The 21,492-nt window shown below is 47.5% G+C and overlaps 1 protein-coding gene across 2 annotated transcripts in view; it reads right to left on the bottom strand.

Moving 5' to 3' along the window:
- Positions 1–2,538: 2,538 nt before the first annotated feature.
- LOC112677089 (uncharacterized) overlaps positions 2,539–21,492 on the bottom strand; it is a 38,141-nt gene continuing 19,187 nt past the window's right edge. For both annotated transcript variants that reach the window (XR_007413105.1, XM_049114464.1), the window contains exons 3-4: positions 13,253–13,496; positions 2,539–2,824 (exon numbers count right to left, since the gene is read on the bottom strand). Coding sequence is in view for 1 of the 2 variants with exons in the window: in XM_049114464.1 (XP_048970421.1) it covers positions 2,592–2,824; positions 13,253–13,496 (477 nt within the window). In the remaining variant the exon portion in view is untranslated. The remainder of the gene's footprint in view (positions 2,825–13,252; positions 13,497–21,492) is intronic.

Here is a 21,492-nt window from a genome sequence, read left to right as displayed (position 1 = left end):
TTTTAAGATGTTATTTATTTATTCATAGACACACAGAGAGAGGCAGAGACACAGGCAGAGGGAGGAGCAGACTCCACGCAGGAAGCCCGATGTGGGACTCGATCCCAGGTCTCCAGGATCACACCCCAGGCTGCAGGCGGTGCCAAAACACTGTCACCGAGGCTGCCCACATTCTTTAAAAAAAAAAAAAAAAAAAAAAAACATTCTGAAAGAAAATGGTCTGCAATTTAGAGGCTATGTCCATCCTTATTATCAGTCAAATGTGAGGGAGAGAACATTTTTAGACATGTGGTGATCCATAAAATTTACTTTCCATACACTCCCTTTTAGGAGGTTATTTGAAAATATATTCTAGTAGTAATAAGGAAGTAAGCCCATAAAGAAAAACCATGAGACTTAGGAATGGTGAGTCCAATCCCAAAACAATAGAATGACAGTGAGGTTGTAGGGTTAGAAAGCAACCTATCCAGAAGGGAGGAGGTAAATGTGTGAGTTGGAAAGAGGAGTTTCTGAGGAAGTGGGGGATTCAACAAACTAGAGGAGTAATAGAAAATTTGAAAAGAAATTGAAGATGTAATAAAATGTAAAAAAGAAAATAAAGGCAACCAGAAACTCCAGGAAAAGCAAACATTTGTAAGAAAGTCATGGTCCAAATACAAAATAAACTAAAATGTGGCAATGTTTTTAGTGTTTGATAGATCATAAGAAAAGAGAATCAATTTGACTGTGATGTATGGAAAAGTCTCCTACTAAGTGACCTAAGGGGTCCTGATATTTGATTTTAAGAGAAGTGAAATACTGTTATTATTTGACTCATCAATGAGGAATATTTACACAGTCTTAATGTAAATGCTATTTCTTGACTTTGACCTTAAAGTCAAACTATGGGCCAAGCACAGAGGTATTTGTTGTGGTTTATAAATGCTAGTGAAAATATCTAGTGACCGTGGGAAAATAAAATTGTAAGTGGCAGAAAGGAGAAGCAAAGGGTAGAAGTGCAAAACCCTCACCTGCAAAATGTGGGGTCAAGAAATATTCTTTAAAAAATAGTTTAAGAGGGCAGCCCCGGTGGCACAGCGGTTTAGCGCCGCCTTCGGCCCAGGGTGTGATCCTGGAGACCCTGGATCGAGTCCCACGTCGGGCTCTCTGCATGGAGCCTGCTTCTCCCTCTGCCTGGGTCTCTGCCTCTCTCTCTCTCTCTGCATCTCTATGAATAAATAAAATCTTAAAAAAAAAAAAAGTTTAAGAGTTGTGAACAAGAAACAATGGCTTTAAGTAAGTTATTTGCATACTGTTTAGAGTTTCAAAGGTAACAAATAAGAGATTTAAAAATAATTATTTAAGCATCACATGTTGGGAGAAAAAGAAGAAAAGAGGTAGACTATATGAGCTAAATTCTCATCTTTCAGTTCATGGAATTGATATTGTACAAAGATGGTAAACCAAGCAATCGAAAGAAAAACAAACTAGCTAGAGATATGGAGTTACTAAGAGAAAGTTAGGAAGACACACTATTTTTTTTTAATTGTTTTTTCCAGGTGGGATGGGGTAGGTGGGAGTGAGGGTAGGAAGGAGTGAAAGACTTGCTTTTGATCACAACCTTTTCTGTACCATTTGATTTGCTGCCATGTACACATGGTGCTGTGATTCAAAAGGGATTGTTTAACAGGGTAAAGAAGGATTTCAGGTATTCTAAAAGAAACAACTCAAATGGGTATCAAGACTCCCTGTCTGCCATATGGCTGCCATTTAGACAATTTCCCCTTCTGTTGAAATCCCAGCTTTGCTTCCTGACAGCTCTCTGATTTGGGCATGTCAATTCTCTCAGCCTCAGTTTTATCCTTCGTAAAGAGGGAACAGTATCCTTCCTGGGTCAAAGTAGTACAGACTACATGATAGGTATAAACATCCCAATGCCTACCTCCTTCCCTCCCTGCCTCCCCCCCCCCCGCCCCATCCTAGGAGGCTGTTTGGAACACGAGGTGTAAGACTGGTTTTAAAAATTCAATAGAAAAAGAGGCCTCCGTGTCTGAGAAAGGGTCTTTGCAGCACAGCGGTGAATGGATGTTTTGCTTTGGCGCTGCTTCTGCCTTCCAAGGAATGGTCTGGACCAGCTGGTGTGTGTGTGCATGTGCCTGTGTGCGTGTGTCTATGTGCGCGCGTGCGCGCGCGTGTGTGTACATCACAGTCTAGTGGTCCCTATTTAATACTGGGGAAGGGGGTGTCAGCTGGAGGCTGCCGTGCGGCAAGCTTCTCGCTGAAAACGGAGGGCAAGGGGGTGACTGCTTAATGACTAGATGTTAAATGTTCCAAACAATTTATACATTTAGAATCCTAAGTTTTCAAAACTCAGCCCGCCGCGCAGTTCTGCAGATCTTGTTTATAACACATTTGGCTAAAATTATCTCAGCGCATACTGCACCTCCTATAGCACAGATGCTCCGGAACCTGCAGCTCTGTTTTGATCCCAGATATTCGTGCTGAAGCTATTTGTGTTCGCCGTAAATGAAACACGAAACCGAGGAACAGTGGCTCTGGTGATTTTTATAAATATATGCCTAATCTTCGCAGCGGGCACTGGGGTTCAAGTTTTATTTATGTGTGTTTTTGCCTCCTAGTGCCCCAGGAGGCTTGTTTTCCCATGTGCCTACAGGGGCTGCTGCCTGCTCGTGGAGGGAGAGCCAGGATTGGAGCCAAGTCCCATTCCCAAGGAAGGTCCTTGTCCCTGTCCCGGGAGACAGCTTGGAGCAGGCCAAAGATCGGGAGCTGTGGACTCTGTCAACTGCTTTTGGTGATTCTTCTTTGGCAGCCTCACCTTCCTCATCTGTGAAATGGAGACAGTATTATTTCATACCTCGCGGGGTTGCTGTGAGGATTATATGAAATGCTCAATAGACCTCGGCTCATTTGTTCAAGTGGGATTTACTGAGCAGACCAGGGGTTCTTAAGCTCTGCTGTACCTTAGGGTCACATGGAGAGCTTTAACCACTCCAGATGTGCATGCGCCACCTCAGATCAAGTACCTCACACTCTCGGGGAGAGGGGGCCCAGCCCTCAATAGTTTAAACAATTCTCCAGGAGCTACCAATGTCTGAGAACCACTGACCCGAATAAGTACTTCCCAGACTTTTATGCGCACATGAGTTCCCTAGGATTTGTTCAAATATAGAAAATAGGTAGGCTAGGTCAGGGGGTGGGGCAGGAGTGCTAGAGCTGCATTTCTTCCTTTCTCTTTCTTGAGAGAGAGCATGAAAAAGAGCGCCCACAAAAGTGGGGGGTGGGGAGGGCAAAAGGAGAGAGAGAGAAAGAATCTGAAGCAGGCGCCACACCCAGCATAGAGCCCCATGTAGGGCTCGTTCTCACGACCCCGAGATCATGACCTGACCTGGAGTCGGACACTTAACCAGCTGAGCTATCCAGGCACCCCCAGAGCTGCATTTCTTTTTTTTTTTTAAGATTTATTTATTTATTTATTATTTATTTATTATTTATTATTATTTATTATTTATTTATTTATTTATTTATTTATTTATGATAGACACACAGAGAGAGAGAGGGGCAGAGACACAGGCAGAGGGAGAAGCAGGCTCCATACCAGGAGCCCGATGCGGGACTCAATCCTGGGACTCCAGGATCGCGCCCTGAGCCAAAGGCAGGCGCTAAACCGCTGAGCCACCCAGGGATCCCCTAGAGCTGCGTTTCTAACAAGCATGTGGATAATGGTGATGCTCCTGGTCTGAGGATCACACATTGAAAAGCAAGGTTCTAGGCACTCTGTTAGGTCCTTGGGTACCACGTTCGGCTGAGCAAGGTAGTTACTGCCCACATAGATCTTACGAGAGGTAAACGATTTAATAGGTAATGACAATGATAAATGTTACGACAAGGGAAGGACGGGGTCCTACGAGGGTGTGTAGGGGAGCACTGGACCAGGCTTTGGGAATCGGGGTAGACAGATCATGAATGACTTCCTGGAGTAAGCTAGTATTAGCCAAGAGAAAGAGGAGGAATACTGGGGAGATTGAGGCAGGTAGACAGAATAGCATGTGCAAAAGCCCAGCGGCAAGAGAGGAGAGCAAGAGCTAGTGGTTCGGGATGATTGGAGCTTCCAGGTAAGCTGGAGATGTAAGCAGGGCCCGGAGCAGGTAGCAACTTATTAGCCCTTAATGTTAAGGGGCTTGACCTTTGTCCAATAGGAAATAGATGGGAGAAAGCAGTGAAAAGCTCCAGGCCTGGTGCGGGGAGGGGGAATGTAATCAGCGTGGCTTTGTGGAATTATTGGCATTCCATTCACTCCTTACCAAGTCCATCAGCAGAGCATATCTGCAGAATAAAAGTGGATGATTAGCGATCAATGAGAAGGCCAGTTAAAGCCCCTACTATGTGCAGCACTCAGGGATAACTGCTGCTGGGCAGCACAGAGACAACTCTGACCCCGTCCCTGTCCTCTGAAAGCCATCAGCTGTTGTGTGTTTGGGGGGTATGGGAGATGGGAGATGGACACAAAGAATGTGAACATGAGGGCAGCCCAGGTGGCTCAGCGGTTTAGCGCTGCCTTTGGCCTAGGATGTGATCCTGGTGTCCTGGGATTGAGTCCCGCGTTGGGCTCCTTGCATGGAGCCTGCTTCTCCCTCTGCCTGTGTCTCTGCCTCTCTCTCTCTCTCTCTGTCATGAATAAATAAATAAATAAATAAATAAATAAATAAATAAATAATCTTTTTAAAAATGTGAACATGAGGTGGATTCCAGGAGATTAAGGGACAGCAGCATGAAGAGAGCTTGGAATAAAAGGGGCAGAGGAAGGGAGCCCATGTATACTGGAGGTGGGTTTTTTTTTTTTTTAAGACTTTATTTAACAGAGAGTTCACACAACTAATGGGAGTGGCAAAGAAGGGAGAAGCAGGCTCCTACTGAGCAAGGAGCCTGATGCAGAGCTCGATCCCAGAACCCTGGGATCATGAACCAAGCTGAAGGCAGACGCTTAACTGACTGAGCCACACAGGGGCCCCAAGACTGGAGATTTCGAGAGGTCTTCTGTGAAGAGGACAGCTGGAGGCTGGTATGAGGTCAGAGAAGCAGGGCAAGGGCATTCCAGAAGGAATGCCAGGAATTCCAGAGGGTGCCCTGGGAGATCGTCCCTAGACTAGCATAACCTATTAGGGTGTAAGAGGGCAGAGGCAGCGCTGTCTTTAAAACTACTGATCCCCAGCGCCTGGCACAGAGTTGGCATGCCATAAATGTTTGTTGAGTGAATGTTGATAGTAAGGTGGTGTTATGGACTGAATGTTGGCGTCCTCTTAATATCCACATGTTGAACCACTAAGCCGCAGTGTGGTGTTTGGAGGTGGGGTCTTTGGGAGATGATTAAGATTATACGAGGTCATGAGGGTGAGGCCCTTCTGATGGAATTAGTGTCCTTATAAGGAGACCCCAGTGAGCTTGCAGTGTCTTTCTCTCCCCTAGTCATGTGAGGACACAGTAGGAAGGCCAACTACAAACCAGGAAGAGAGCTCTCACCAGGAACCAAATCAACTGGCACCTTGATCCCAGCCTCCAGAACTGGTGCAAGAAAATGAATTTCTGTTGTTGAAGCCACTTGGCCTATGTGGCCACTTGAGCTGACTAAGACAGGTGGAGTCTGAGTGTGAAGGTTCACTTTGGTTGTATCAGTTTGGTCAGCTCTGCTGGCAGCCTTGGCTTATTTCAGGCTGGCATCTACTTTAGATATTATAACACTTCTCTTTGGTTGGTAAATAGTTGCTGGCCCAAATCCCTGGACAGCAACCCCTACCATCTCTGATACCAGGCCACCCTCGCTCTTCCCTGGAACTGCTGGATCTCTCCATCCTCAAGCAATTAAAAAGTGAACGTCCTGAATACCAGATGACCCTGGGACTGTACTCCAGGGACAATGCCCCTGATTGTCAGGGTTGCATGACCCAATTATGATATATGGAATGTCACTCCTGGCTCCTAGTAACAGAGGGCATCCCTGGGAGACTAGCCCAAGAGAGAGAGGGTTGGAGGGCCCTGCTGGCTCCCTGAGGGCAAGAGTTGGGTGCAGACAGAACCTGGGCCTGACATCTCCAATAGCCAGCCCAGGGAACGCTCACTACCCAGCTTCCCTCTATGCTTCTAGTCTGTTTTCCTTCCTCCGACGCCTGGCCTTTTCTTCTCCTGGCTCACAGCAGGCCATGGCCAACAAGGCTCTTAGGATTACATGTCTTAAGGTTCAGCCATCCAAAGAGCCTGACCTTTCATTTCAGCTCCAGGTCCAAAATCCCAGGCAGGGCCTCTGATTGATCCAACTTGAGTCATTTGCCCACACCTGGACCAATCGACTGTGGCTCGGGGAAGGGTCTTGTTGATCAACACTACTGCCAGAATCCTTGGATGAAATGCACACATGTGCATGTGTGTTGGGGATGAGAGATTAAGAAGTTTCCAGAAAAAGGACAGGAGCCCCCAAAATGGGAAGAGGCTGGGCAGCCAAATAGTAATGTTCACTGTACTACGTTAAGGAATGTGGGTTCTGTAAACAGGCCATGGAAAGCCATGGAAGGTTCTGGAGGCATAGCATGATTGGAGTTAGGTGAGATTATTCCCCTAGTGATGCAGAGGAAGGATGGAGGAGTCAGGGAGACCAGTGGAGGCCACTACAGTTTTCCAGGAGGGAAGTGGGATGAGGACCTGCATTAAGGCTAACAAAGCAGGCAAAAGAGGTGCCAAATGCAGACAAGCAGTGGAGAATAAGTGACAGGAAATAGTTGGGATGGATCCTGTCCGGTCCTGGTGTTGTGGGGCCCATTCATCATTGTGGAGGGTGATGGGAATGAAGTAGTCACACTTGGAATCTACCTGAGTCCCTTGTCCAGGGTGGCTGAAGACTGGAGAGGGCCTGAGATCAATTCTCATTTCAGAGCAGTTGGTACAATTCTGTTAATCTTGCCCAGAGACTCAGAGCCTGATGTTTGCATAGCTACCTTGGCCAAGAGACTCAAGGAAATTTCTCAAAGGATGGACAATCTTCTATATCAGAGGTCCGCAAACTATGCCTATCTTGTAAACATAGTTTATTTGAACACAACCTGCTCATTCATTTATGTATCGTCTTGCCTGCAAAGCCTAAACTATTTACTATTTTTGCCCTCTGCAGAGAAAGTTTTCCAACTCCTGTTCAATATCAGGTTGACCTTAGCTCCTTCTCATTGTCATTGTCACCCAGCCTCAGAAACCAAGGACTGCCAATCTCCTCTTCCACAGAGCAGGACTCAGACAGCCTCTGAGATTAACAGATTAAAATTCCTGTTTTGAATTTGAGAGTGTGAGTCCTGGTTTACCTGGGCCCACCTGTCAGTTCCAAAGTCATTACCAGGTTATATCCCTGGAGGCCTGGTGAGTCCTCATGCAAGTAGGATGCCCTGCGTGTTCCCAGCTGTCCCGGTACCCTGGCAGCACCTGGATCAGATTGTTCCCTGGGCTTCCACTTCCTTTGGAGAATGGATGTCAATTCACAGGAAGGCTGACGCTGGTTATTAAGTTGAAGAATGAGAGAGCAGAGAGGAAATTCTGACAATCCAACCACAAGGGGCCAAGGGACCGACCAGGAAGGGAGGAGCAGCAGGAGACATCAGTTGGAACACCCTGGGTACGCTACCCAGCTCAGCCAAGATGGAAGGAGGAGCATAATTAAGAAGGATCCAGAGGAGCAAGAGAGGGTTGAAATGCAGGTTTAAAGGTTTGAAGGCTCAGGAAAAGTCAAAGCTTGTGAAAAATGTTTAGAATACACCGAAGATGCTTCAGGAGTGTGTCTGGGGGGATCCCTGGGTGGCGCAGTGGTTTAGCGCCTGCCTTTGGCCCAGGGCGCGATCCTGGAGACCCGGGATCGAATCCCACGTCGGGCTCCCAGTGCATGGAGCCTGCTTCTCCCTCTGCCTGTGTCTCTGCCTCTCTCTCTCTCTCTCTCTGTGTGACTATCATAAATAAATAAAAAATCAAAAAACAAAAAAAGGAGTGTGTCTGGGGAGAGAGACACAAGATAGAGACTCACTGCTTGGTGTGAGTGTAATGCTAATAGAAGACAGAATATTCTGGTTTTCTTGTGCCCCTCACGAAGAAGAAGGCTCTTCAGAAAGGAGAAAGAAGAGCTAGTCTTACTGGGAGTGGCTATTAGGTACCAGGTGCAAATCAGGTATTAGGCAGTCTTCTGTTGTTTTTTTATTAAAGATTTTATTTATTTATTCATAAGAGACACAGAGAGAGAGGCAGAGACATAGGTAGAGGGAGAAGCAGGACTTGATCCCAGGACCCCATGATCACGCTCTGACCTGAAGGCAGACGCTCAATCACTCAATCACTGAGCCACCCAAGTGTCCCAATCTTCTGCTATTTTAAAGTTTTTGTTGTTGTTGTCGTCGGAGGTAACATACACACACAGAATAAGAAGTGTCCGGCTCAGCGGCTTTTCACCCTACATAGCCTGCACCTCTTGTGTTCCCCTTTCCAGGTATCATCTCTGCCTGGGGCAGCCACTGCCCAGACTTCTAACACTGCAGATTGGTTTTGCTCCTTTTTGAACTTCCTACAAGTGGAGTCACAAAGTATGTCCACCTTTGTGTCAGGCTTCCTTGGTTCAATATTATGAGTTTCACACATGCTGGTGCCTGCGATTGTGGCCTGTTTTTTCCTTTGATGTTTTGTGTGTGCACAATATGTGTATCCACTGCATTCTTTTCTTTCTTTCTTTTCCTCTCCTCTACGGTCCATGTTCAATCAGGATTCGATTTCTTTATAGGAAAAAGGTATGTAAGAGAATGTCCTTGCATTGAAAAAATGTGTGTGTTTATGTACATATATCGAGAGAAAGAAGGAAGAGGAGAGAGAGAATCCATTCTATTCTGATGAACATTTGTGTGGTTTCCATTTTGGGGCTGTTATGAATAGCTCTGCTATGAACATTCTATAATTGTGGTTTGATGGACATGTGTACACATTTCTGTGGTATATATACTTAGGAGTAGAATAATTGGTCATAGCATAGGTGTAGGCCTGGGACACCTGGGTGGCTCAGCGGTTGAGCATGTGCCTTTGGCTCAGGGCGTGATCCTGGAGTCCCGGGATCGAGTCCCACGTCGGGCTCCCTGCGTGGAGCCTGCTTCTCCCTCTGTCTGTGTCTCTGCCTCTCTTTCTCTGTGTCTCTTATGAATAAATAGTCTTTAAAAAAATTTTTTTAAAGGATAGGTGTAGGCTTAGCTCTAGTTGATACTGATAAGACAAAATTCTTATTCACATTTTGTAAGCAGGAGGGTGGAGGCTCAGAGAGAAGAAGAGATTTGCCCAGGCCCCTTGGCTCCAAGCCTCTGCCATGTCCTCCTCACCATGCCAGCCTTTGGAGCAGCCTCCGGTGCTGTGCCATAGGGCTATGCATTGTTAATCAACATTTTCAGACAATTGAATAAACTTGGCAAAGGCACCCCAAAAACCAGTCTGTGCTGGCCTGAAGCTAGGAGGGATGGTGTGAGCGTTGGGACTTTAAAAAGTGTTGCCTTAAAGGGAATTGCCAGTCACACCAGGTAGGGTCCAGGTTATGGCAAGACCAAGGCTGGGGGAGGGATGGCAGATGTTGGACCTAGTCCAGGATTCAAGGGTGTCGGTCCAGGGACCAAGCCCATGTAGATGCCTGGAATACGAACATGTGGAGAGTAGGGCTGAGTGGGACCAGGCGCTGGGAAATCAGGAAAGGCCACAAGAGGCAGTGACGCTGGGAACAGGTGCTGGGCAGTGAGTGGGATTGCTTTGGTTTCTGAGGGTGTTTGGCTACCGGAGTGATTTTAGTGTCAAGTGCTCACCTGTCTGACCAGGCTCTGCAGAACCTTCTGGGTGGCCTGAAGACTGCAGAGTGTGTGTACGAGGGTTGGCTAAAGGATTGGTGAATGAGCTTATGTGGTGTGTGATCCTTGAGTATGTGCATCCAGGGGTGGATAAATGCACGTGAGCAGGTGTAGAGAGACCCAAGGGTGGCCAACATTCATATCTATACCATTTCTTTCCTTCTAACCAATACAATATGGCAAAGGTGATGGGATGTCACTCCTGTGATGAGGTACCATACACACAACATACACATGCCCGTACCCACAGTCTTGGCTGGCCAGCACAGACTAGAGAAATTCTCCTTGCTGGCTTGCTGACGTAAGTGGCCACACTCAGGTTGACCCTGGGACCAGGAACTGTAGGCCGCCTTTAGCCACCAGCCAGCAAAAGCCAGGCCCTCAGTCATAGGCCAAAAAAAATGCATTCTGCCAACAACCTGAGTGAGTTTAGAGGGGGGATTATCCCCTCCAGAGTAGGCTCCAGGTAAGAATGCAGCCGAGCAGCCACCTTGACTGCAGAGTTGTGAGTCCCGGAGCAGAGGACCCAGCCACACCACAGCCAGACTCCCGACCACAGACACTGGGAGGTAATCAATATGTGCTGCTTTAAGCCACAGTTTGTGGTCATTTGTTATGCAGCAAGAGAGCACTGACACAGCTGGGGCAGATGTGAGTGGGTGTTAGGTATGGGTCACTCGGGAGGTGCGTGTGACAGTAGGTATGGATTTGGATGGTGTGTGTGTTTGAGCGTGTGTCTGGGTGTGTGGATGCTTGGTCTGTGTGTGTGAGGGTGTGTGTTGGCATGGCAAAGGGGTGTGCATGTGTGTGCTCGTTTATGTCCGTAACTGCCTACAAGTGAGTAAGTGTGTGCGCACACGCACATGTGTGCAGTGGCCCCTCCCCCATCCTCTTTTATGACTTCCTCCCTGAGTTTGATGTTGTAGGTGAATAAAATTTAAAGAGCTCTAAATTTTTTTAGAAGAGCCCTAAAGGGAGCAGAGCTTTCTGTGTGTGAGTCATTACCAGGAACACCTGTGAACTGTTGATTTTAATTGGGCCACAGCTGTCAGGTTGCAGAGCAGGGGGGATCGGTCCCTTGGCTTGCCAGTCCCCAGCCCCCACCTCCTGTCAGCTCTTTGGGCCAGCCATAGGGGCAGGAGGGCAGGAGGTCCCTATGAACCCCAGTCTGGCTCAGGTTCTTGATCTTCCCAGGAGAGAGTGGGAAGGGGCTCAGTGCTTTTGGGAGAGGAGCTGGGCCTGGGTCTAGCCTCAGGCTTTGGCTTCATGCCCCACTGCAGGCCCTGGGCCTCCCGCCCATCTGTCTTGGATTTCCTTGTGCCAGGAATCACCTACCTGAGACCTGGGCCTCCCACCCCTTCACAAGGGTGCGACACACACACACACACACACACTCACACATGAATACTCACGTACACAAATTCACACTTAGGAATAACAATTGCAAACATGGACTTAGCACTTAGCACATTCCAGGACCTCTTCTAGGTCTGTATCAACCATCTTGTGGAATCCTCATCACAACTAAAGATCCCAATATTACCCATGAGGAAACTAAGGCACAGAGGGGTTAAGTAACTTGCCCAAGGTCTCATGGTGAGTAATGCACAGTCACCATGGACCTGCACACACACACACACGCACACACACACACACAGATGTGCATATGTCTGCATCCTCCGGTTACATTCCACGTACTCACACTTGCGGATACTCACGCACATTTAACAAAAACAAATACTTTCCCACCCTCCCAATCGGTGCTCACATGCTCTGATAGATGCTTGCACACGTGCACACACACAATTACACATGTAAATGTGTATCTTTAAGCATACAGGTGTATCCACCACCGACACCCACTTACCTTCAAACACAAATATATCACATCCACCCTTGAACAGCCTCACAACAGATACCCAGCTTCTCTACCCCCAAGCACGATGAACTATATATGCCCATACATGATGGCAGCCTCAAAACTCCTCACCAGCTGACTTCTTGCAATTCTTAATACAGACCATGTACGTTCCCCATGGATCTGTACCCTGCCAACCCACTTGCTGGGGGCAGAGGCTGTGTTTGCGTCTTTGTGGGCCTATGGTGTGCAGCCTATAGAGCCCCACGGTGGGGCCAAGTGAGATTTTGTGGCTCTTACAACTGCCAGTCTACAGGGGCTGGAGGAGGCAGTGCCACTTGGCCCCAGAGACGGTTGCACCTGTCCACTGTCCACCACCAGTCCAACCCTATATCTACACCCGTGCCAGTGAGATAGGTCCTTTTCCCCAATGTCACAAATGTGACATGTGATATTCATGTGAGCCACTCGCCCACTCCCCAGTACTTGTGGGCACTGGCTGAAATGCCCAAACTTTCTCTCCCACTCAAGAAGTCAAATAGAAAACCTAAGAGTGGGAGAAATGTCATCATGGAGAGGAACCTAAACCATCAAGTGTGTAACTCATCATTAGTGCTGCCCATGGACCTCCGGGTCTGTCACAACTCTGGGGTCACCCTTAACCTCAATATTTAAACAGAATGACCACTCTCATCCCATGAATAGCAGGACCTAGTCCCCTCCCTGGTGTGCTCCCACATTAACCCTGCCCCTAAAGGGCACTTTGTCACTTGCTTTATTTGGGAGAGGGGTTGTCTCAAGGCCACACTGCAGCCTGTTTCTCTGATACGCAGCTCCCTCTCAGGCCACTGCTTTCCAGGCTGTGGGCACAGCATGGCACACTGGCACTGCCATCCTTCTTCCTCATTCCGCAAAGAACTACCCATACAACTTGCTGCTAAGTACGATGGCAAGCAGCTTTGCATGGAAGTCAGTTATGGTCCCTGCTAGCAGGTGTCAGGCTTTCCCACCATGGGGAGTTGCTTTGTTCAGCCTCCTGGGTCACAGTGGTGCCCTCTCTAGACTCTTCTCTTCCAGACCCCCTCCCTCTAAGTGCCCCTGGACAGCTAGGACCTCCCTCCTTATGGGCAGAGCCACCAACTCTTCATGGCCTGACCAAACTGACCCACAAGGGTGTTTTCCTTAATAAGGGAGCAGTACTCCCCTATAAGGGTTCTGCACCCTCCCGGGCCAGCTGGCTCGCAGCTCCTGTCATCTCTCATAAAAACAATTTCTCCAGAGTCATTACATCAGCACACATGACTTGTCACATGCCGTACAACAATCATGCCCTGAAGAAGTGCTGAATGAAGTCCCCTGGCTGAGGCCACATGTCACCTGACAGAGGCCATGTCGAGAGTTGGAGAAGACACTGGAGCACGAGCCCCCACCCCAACCTGCAGGGAGAGCAGGCAGGTCTGTGCCCAGATGGAATCTTTATGCTGCCCTAGAAAGAAGGACTCACCTTGCCCTCTCTGCTGATGGTCAACTTGCTTTCTGCACTCAGCACACCCCCGGAGAGTCTTCTGTGCCATGAGAGGGGGCCAGAGAAGAACCAGAGCCAGGAGCTGAAGGGCCAGCAGCGCAGAGCGGGCCTCAGTGCCACTCGGCACGGAGGAGACCCAGAAGGCTTCACAGATTTGTACAGGATGAGCAAGGAAGATTTCTGCAAAGTTCTTGGCACTTGTCCTAAAGTCCCCTTTCCTCTCCTGCTCAAGAAATCACTCGAGAAGGCAAGTGAGGGGAAACTCACCATCCTGGGTACACATGCCCTTGCACATCTGGATTGATGTGTCTGATTGCAAATGAGCAGGTCGCACGGCACTGGGTCTCCCCAGCCAGCCCCGAGTCCATCACTCTTGGAATCTGCTCATCCTCTGCTGCCCCATTTCTGTGCAGGGGTTTGGGGATAATGCCCGATATCACCTTTCACGTGGCTTAGTGGGTATAACTTCACTTTCTCTTCCTCCCTCCACTCTTCCGCCCCAGAGGAGGCAGAGTGAGTATTGTGATTGATTCATGTAGGAAGAATAAACTGGGCTTGGTGCTTTCCTTTTATCCCTGGGAGCAAGCTCCCTTCAGGGAACGGAAATTCTGGTGTGCTCCTCTGGCTACCAGAACCTCCTGGGCAGGTTCCCCAGGTCAGCACTTCCCAAGAGGCACATGGACCTTATATGGGTGTTCAGCTTACAGGCCTATGTGGCTTCCACCCAAAGCTATGCCCCCTCATCTAGCCTTTACCAGGAGCTAAGGTGACATTTGGCCTCATTACCCTTGGTCCTATTTCTTCAATTAATCAGGACTCAGATGGAGAAGAGAGTGGCTCTTTATTGGACTTCATTAAGAACTCCCGCAAGAGGCACCACTGTCCACCCCTCACTTAAATAAAAAGTCCTCACCTCTGTGCTCCACATTTAACCAATGTCTGTCAACACTTTCTCTCAGACCTCACCGCTTCACTCCATCACCCCTCCCTCCCCTTGCCTAGGGCTCCATCATGTCCCAAGCAATCACAGCCTCCTCACTGGTCTCCCCACTACCCCTTGTCCTCTCCTCTCCTGGCCATGTGATAGGTGCCTAGAGCCCATCTCTGTCCCATCTACTCACTCACTACTTGAGGAAACATCCACATTCTATTTACAGAGGACCATTCCTCATTTCTCCCCCCCTTTTTTTCTCACTTCCCTCTGGACAGAGTCTATTTTTATTTTATTGCATGGAATTTGTCTTTTGAAATAATTAACCACCTTCTTGCAGCAATTTTTCTTCACCCAGGAATGCAAAATCACATAACACATTGGAATATTTTTTAACACCCAATTTAAATTATGCAGTTGCTGTATTGTGATAAATATGTAGATCAGGGGAAGTTGGGGTAATATGTTCCAAGCCTGAAGCTGGACTCCCAGTCCACAGAGGAGGTCAGCTGGGAGTGGACAGGAGGTGTCAGCCACCTCCTGGAGTGACTAAAGCAAGAACTTTTCTTTCCTCTGCAAACCTGAGACCAGATCACAGGCCATTCAGCCGGTCCACTGTCTCTTCCGGGGCAGATGCTTATTATGCTTTATTTTACCTCACTTCATGCTCCCAATAACCTTGAAAAGGGGACTCCACATTTACATATGTACAAACTGAGGCTCAAAGTGGCCAAGCAAATTGCCCGGGGGCACGTGGCCAGGAAGAGGGCTCTCAGTACTGTGGGACAGCCCGGGAAGTTTCCTGTTGTTTATTTTTATCTTTCTCCTCAGATCTCCAGCTCCCTTCCTCCCTCTTCCTGCTCCTATCCTACCACTTCACCTTCTTGTTTCACTGAGAGCATGAGATGATCAGAAGACAACCACCTCTTTGGATTGGATGTGTTAGAAAATACTCAGCAACTGGCTGTCTGGATAAGAAGGCCCTGATTTGTAGCACTTGCCAATTCCCATAGTGTAAATATTCCCACTATAGCCTGTTTCAAACAGCCAATGATTTAATTACCAGCTCACCAAAACACCTTAAATTTGACCATCTGCTCTTGAGTCAGTACCAGTGCACCATGAGACTAGATGGACACACTCCAGTCTCCCCACTCTGTATTCACCAAGGTATTCACTTGCTCTCCACATTCTCTGCCGCCTGGTGAGGCCGGAGCCTACATGGAAATGCTCCAGAACCTCCCCCTCTCACCAGCAAGGATCTGACCTGTGTAGTTACTACCTCTCCTTCCTGGACCATCAGTATCCCCCTCCACTCACTCCATCACATTATCACACTAACACATTTGATGTCCCCCGGAAGGAACCTTCTCATGAAGACACCCCCTCCAGACACCACCTGATTCACCTGATCTTTGAAGCAAAACTTCTCACAAGAGTTGGCCGGAGCTGTGTTCTCCGTTCCCTCTGCCATCCACTCCTCAGCCTACCTGGTCAGACCTACGTCCCTCTGACTCCTGAAGACACTATGGTCAAAGCACCAAAGTCCAGTAACTGCGGCCTCTGGATCTGGAAGGGCTTGGGAAGCAGCTGTAAGTCTATCTGACACATCTGCCAAGCCTTCGCCCCTGCTTTTTCCACCACTGAGAGTGTGTGCTCTTGCCCAGGTTTTTGCTTGACTCCTTCCTCCAGGCATTTGCTTCAACGTCGCTTTCCTAACCACCCCATCTAATAGTCCCTCCCTCTGTCCTTTTCCCTGCTTTACTTCTGTCCACAGCTCTTATCATCCACCTGACATGTTCATATTTAGTGATGTATTTGTTCATTTTGTCTGGCAGGATGGTGGCTCTGGGAGGACATGGGCCTTGTATTTGGATCACTGATGCATCCCCAGTGCCTGAAACACATAGTAGGTGTTCAGTAAATATTTGCTAGATGAGTGAATTGATGAAAGCATGAACAAAATAGTGAAGCTAAAAATCCAAATCCAGATCTGTTTGGCTTCAAAGCCTGTGTGCTTCCCTCTGCTGCGTGGTCTGCCGCACGGCCCGTTTCCATGAGCCAGAGGCCTCAGGGGGCCACTTCTAAGATTTGTTTGTTCTGTCTGTCATGGTCTTGTTAGGTTTTTTTCCCTTTCTTTTTTGGGTGCCTGTAGTTAGAGACCTCCTTCTCTCTGGCTTAAAAATTTCCATGGACTGCATGGCCTTTAGGAAAAATCTAAAATCTTGAGCCTGGGTTGCACAGTCCCCCAACTTCTGATGCAGGCTCCCTCTCTAGTCTTGCCCCCTGCCCCCTGCCCCCACCAGGGCAGCCCATAGCCACCAAGCACTGGCAACTGCCCACACATACCTCGGGCTGCCGTTACATAGTACCTCAGACTGGATGGCTGAGTCAGTAGAGATTTAGTTTAGTGGGGTGTTTTTTGTTTGTTGGTTGGTTGGTTTTTTTTTTTTTTTTTTTTTTTTTTTTTTACATTTCTGGCAGCTAGAAGTCCAAGATTGTGGTGTTGGCAATGTTAAAGGAAGGATATATTCTCTCTCCTTGGCATGTGAACAGCCATCTTCTCCCTGTGTCTTCACATCACCTTCCCTTTGTAAGTGCCTGTGTCCTAATTTCCTCTTTTTGTAAGGACATCGGTCATACTGGATTAAGGTCTACTCATATGACCTCATTTTACCTTAATTACCTCCTCAGAGACCCTACCTCTAAATGCAGTCACATCCTGAGGTACTGGGGGTTAAGACTTTAATATGAATTCCTGGGGGACACAGTTTAGCCCCTAATACCTTGCTTGGCTGACTCAACTGATGTCACTCTCCTTCCCGGATTCCCCACCCCACAGAGTGCATTGACCACCCTTCTATGCACTCCCACCATCTCTTGCACTGCCCACCCTGCCCCCCACAAGTCATGCTGGGTTGGAATAGTTTTTTCTGACTCCATCTCCCCTTATCGGACCTCGAGGTCCTTGGGTTCAGCAATCAGACCCACTTAGGAGCCAGTCTTTGGCTTTAGCATACAGTGAATACGGAAGATGAGTCTCAGGCTGAAATGGACGGAGGGAGGGAACAAACAGGTTTTTGAGGAATTTCTTCCTGTTGCTAAAAATCTCTCTGCTTCTTCCTATTTCCTGAAACAATACCCTGGAGCAGATGAAGTGACAAACTGCCAAGGACTACATTTTACCTGAGACACAGCCAAGGGGGAGAGTTCTGTCTGGCTTTCTCTAGGGGCAACTGTGTTTTGAGAAACTGAGGTCACTGAGATCCCTTGGATCCAATTCTGACTGCTTCAGTAGTCGGCTTTGTGAGCCTGAGTTGCGGCTCACTTCACCACTGTAAGCATCAGTTCCCTGACAAATGGGCATCATACTCCTGACCTGTTATGTGAATCAGAGAAAACAATGGGTGGTTAAATGTTTTGAAAAATTTCAGCTCTGTCCAGATGAAGGGATTATATAGTTATATTATTGGTATTGAATTCTAGGTGGTGACATAGAAATTATTTCCCTTGAGTATTGGATATATTGCTGTTAAATAATAGAACTTTCCTGATTTGGAATAATTGGAGGGAGGATGTTGGTGAATTAGTGATAAGTCTGAATTATAGAACATTGCAAAATTTTTATTACTTTTAAATTAATGCGAATGAACGACTAACCCTGTATTGTCAAGAAAAGGTCCCTTAGGAGAGTTGCTTTAATGAACAGATAAGAGTCACGGGTAATTAAGCACTCACTGTAAACAAGGGGTTTAAACCGGAATGGTTTTAAAAGTACTGGGGGAACTTTTTATTTAAAAAGCTAACCATCTTCCCAGTACCATTTGGGTGCTTGACAAATCTTTTCATAATCCCTTGCCTGGGTCAGATTATGAAAAATTGTGAGTAAGCAGGATTGTGAGTCACTGAAGCATGGTTATTCTCCAAATGACAAGCTGGGAATGCTGCTCAGAGTGGCCGGTGCCAGGAGCCAGCAACCTTGTGAATTGCCTAGGATCCCTCAAGCCTGCAGATGGCTAAAGGGCTGGTACCATGTCCAACAGCTGCACCCCCACCACACATATATGCACTTTACATACACTACCATTTCTCATTGGCTCATTACATCCGCAATCACATGTGTACTTCCATAAAAGTCACTCACAATCACATGACACATCTATCCCTACACTCAGATATACACACACACCAAAGCAAAAACAACCACAAAGACTGAACATTCCCCTTAGGATCCCAACCCTAGGTAAGAGATAAAGGGTCCCAGAGGACCAGAAGTGTCCCCTATGCATGTCTTCCTCCCAGAGATACACTAGATACATTAGATGAGCTCCAAATTACAGGTGTTCACTCTGCTTTTAAAAAGAAGACAGCAGCTTGAGATATGATTCTCTACTCTCCAGCTTGTAAGAGAGAAGGAAGAGCATTTCTGGAAAAGAGTAGAGGAAACAAAAATCAGAAAGTCAAGAACAATGATAAGGACTAATAGGTATTGGGCGCTTGCTATGTACATCTGTGCTAAGATCTTTTTTTTTTTTAGATCTTATTTATTTATTTAGTCATGAAAGATGAGAGAGAGAGAGAGGCAGAGACACAGGCAGAAGGAGAAGCAGACTCCATGCAGGGAGCCCGACGTGGGACTCGATCCCCAGGCTCCAGGATCACTCCCTGGGCTGAAGGCAGCGCTAAACCGCTGAGCCACCCGGGCTGCCCTTGTGCTAAGATCTTAATGCACTTTTTCCGTTGCTCCTTGCAACAATCTCACAAGGCAGGGGATATTACCATCACCATTTTACAAATGAGGAAACTGAGGTTAGATAGCCTAAGTGACCTTTCTAAAGTGCCGCAGCTAACAGGTGCTCAGCCAGGATGCAGCCCCAGGGTTGTCTGTCTGTCTCAAATAGATATTAACTAAAATCTGTATGGGATCCAGAAGAGGTGGACTTGAACCAAACAAGAATTGATAAGGACAGGGAGTGGGTGTTAGGGGACAAGTGCTATACTGAATAGAAAAAAAGAAAGAGAAGGAAACTGGTGTCCTGGGAGGTACCACAACCCATGGGAGTAAGAGGAAAGCCAGGCCTTTATGACAGCCTCGAATATTAAGAAGTTTGCAGCTGACTTTACTGGAAAGGACACATGGTGATTGGTGTTGTCCCTTTGAGAGACTCAGAGTCAGATGTCGGAAGTAAAAATAGCTGCCAATTAACAGAGCATTTATTGAAACATTACTAATCATTTTAGAAGCAACATCTCCTTTGGTCCACCCAATGACCCTATGGAGGAGGTGCAGTTGCTAATTTCATTTTACAGATGAGAAAACCGTGGCTCAGTTTTTTGGCAAGTCAGAAGTTGCTAAAGTCACAGAGCTAGCGAGTAACAGAGCTAGGCCTTAAGCCCAGGTCTGACTGAGTCCAAATCCTATGCTCTTTTCCTACTGTGTGTGCACCTGACTCATCCTGCTGGACGATGTGCTGAGAATCATCAAGGCTTTGACTATATTCCTGACTGTAGTAATGGGTAGGAACTGAGAGCTTCAGGAACCCATGTTCTTTTTCTTACATCAGGACTGGAAAAGAAGAAGAGAAGGCAAGGATTTTTCAAGTCTTAATCTCCAAGACCTCTGAGAATATTAAAGAGGTAATAACATGGCGTAACTGGGAAAGAATAGCAAAGGATATTTTTTTTTTATCAGAACCGTGGACAGCAGCCAAGCAAGCGAGGGTGGGGAGCTGTCCTGGGTACTAGTGCTAAGAGCTGGGAGAAGAGGACATTTATTAAGTCCACCACATGCCAGGCACCATTCCAATGCTGTACATATGTCATCTCATTTACTATTCCAAATGGAATTGAAATGTAGATGTCATTTCTCCCATTTTGCAGGTACAAAAGATCAATGATGGAAAGCACCTTGTCCAAGCGTGCACAGCAAGTAATAGAACTGGGATTTGAGTCTACAGTGATCTGCCTGGTGATCTAGTCCCTCTTTCACACAGATCTTCCACAGATCTCAGAGACCTCCTGTTCCTCATTCTCACAGGGTTGGGGGTCTATCCTGAATATCTCTAGGGAAATCAAACATAGGTGATCTTGGCCTAGGGTGGTAAGGGGCTGATTTGTGAGTCTTTTTGTGCTGGGAGCAGGGCATCTGAGAAATGGAGTGTCCCTATTCACTCCCAACCACTCCCATCTTTCAATCAGAACCAAGGTTTTGGTCAGGGGGAGGTGATGGCAGCCCTACGTGATAAAGGGGATGAGGTATTATGCAGGTCACCTAAGAGGGAGGCACAGAGATCTGCACCCACAGGCTCAGCTCTCCCATCCCAAGAGCCCTTTCAGATCAGCAGAGGTTGAGACTGCATTAGCACCTTCCCTCAGTGGGTGCTGCTCCATTGACATGTAGTACCTCCTGCTCCCTGAGACCCACTGCTGAGCCCTGACACGGTCTGTGGGAAAGATAAGCCTGAGGAGCTGGGCTGAGGTCTGCTTTAGAAGAATTTTGAATTATGAGCTATAGAATTTAGATTATTTCTCATGGAAAATGTGGTGTCCCCTAAAAAACCACCATCCATTTTTAGAGACTTTACTAAGAGCCAGGCATGGTGCTTGGCCATTTCCATATATTTTCTCATTAAATCTTCACTACAGTCTTGTAATGAACTACCTTGAGATAGTTACAATTATCCTCTTTGTTAAAGGTGATATAACTAAGGCTCAGAGAGGGGAAGGGGCTTGTCTAAGGTCACAGAGCTGGTTCTGGGGCAGAACCAAAATGAAAACTCTGGTCTGTGTAACTCCTAGTCCTTCACTCACCCTCTCATTCCAGGGGTGATTGACCCCCTGTGGGCCAAGGGCCTGGCTCAGGAGAAGGCTGACCTGGAGGCAGGGCAGGGGGCGGGGCTGCAGCTTCTGCCTCATTAGGCGTATAATCACCACAGTTATAGCCATAAACCCCACTCACAGGGAAATTACTTGGGACATAAAAATTAATGTAATTTTCTAGGATTCTTAGATTTATTTAAGATTGTCTACATGGACATGTGGAGTGGGTAGTCTTTGAACTCTCAGGGAGGGTGCGGCATGAAGCAAAGCAAAGAAGGGCCTTTGAGTTCACTCCAAGGACAGGAGACCCACTCCCACCCAGAGAGAGTCCATCCTCAGTTTCAGGCAGCCCCTTTCCCTAGGCCCCTCAGCCCCGCTAACACTCTCCTATCCACCCCCTTACCCCCACGCCCCACCTAGACAACAGCATCTGCCTCCTGGCTACCTTCCCAAGCACACCCAGAGGGAT

Source organism: Canis lupus, chromosome 9, assembly GCF_003254725.2.
Source record: "Canis lupus dingo isolate Sandy chromosome 9, ASM325472v2, whole genome shotgun sequence".
NCBI classification, from domain to species: domain Eukaryota; kingdom Metazoa; phylum Chordata; class Mammalia; order Carnivora; family Canidae; genus Canis; species Canis lupus.
Note: the sequence above shows the minus strand (reverse complement) of the source record. Positions and strands in the feature narration are given on the sequence as shown.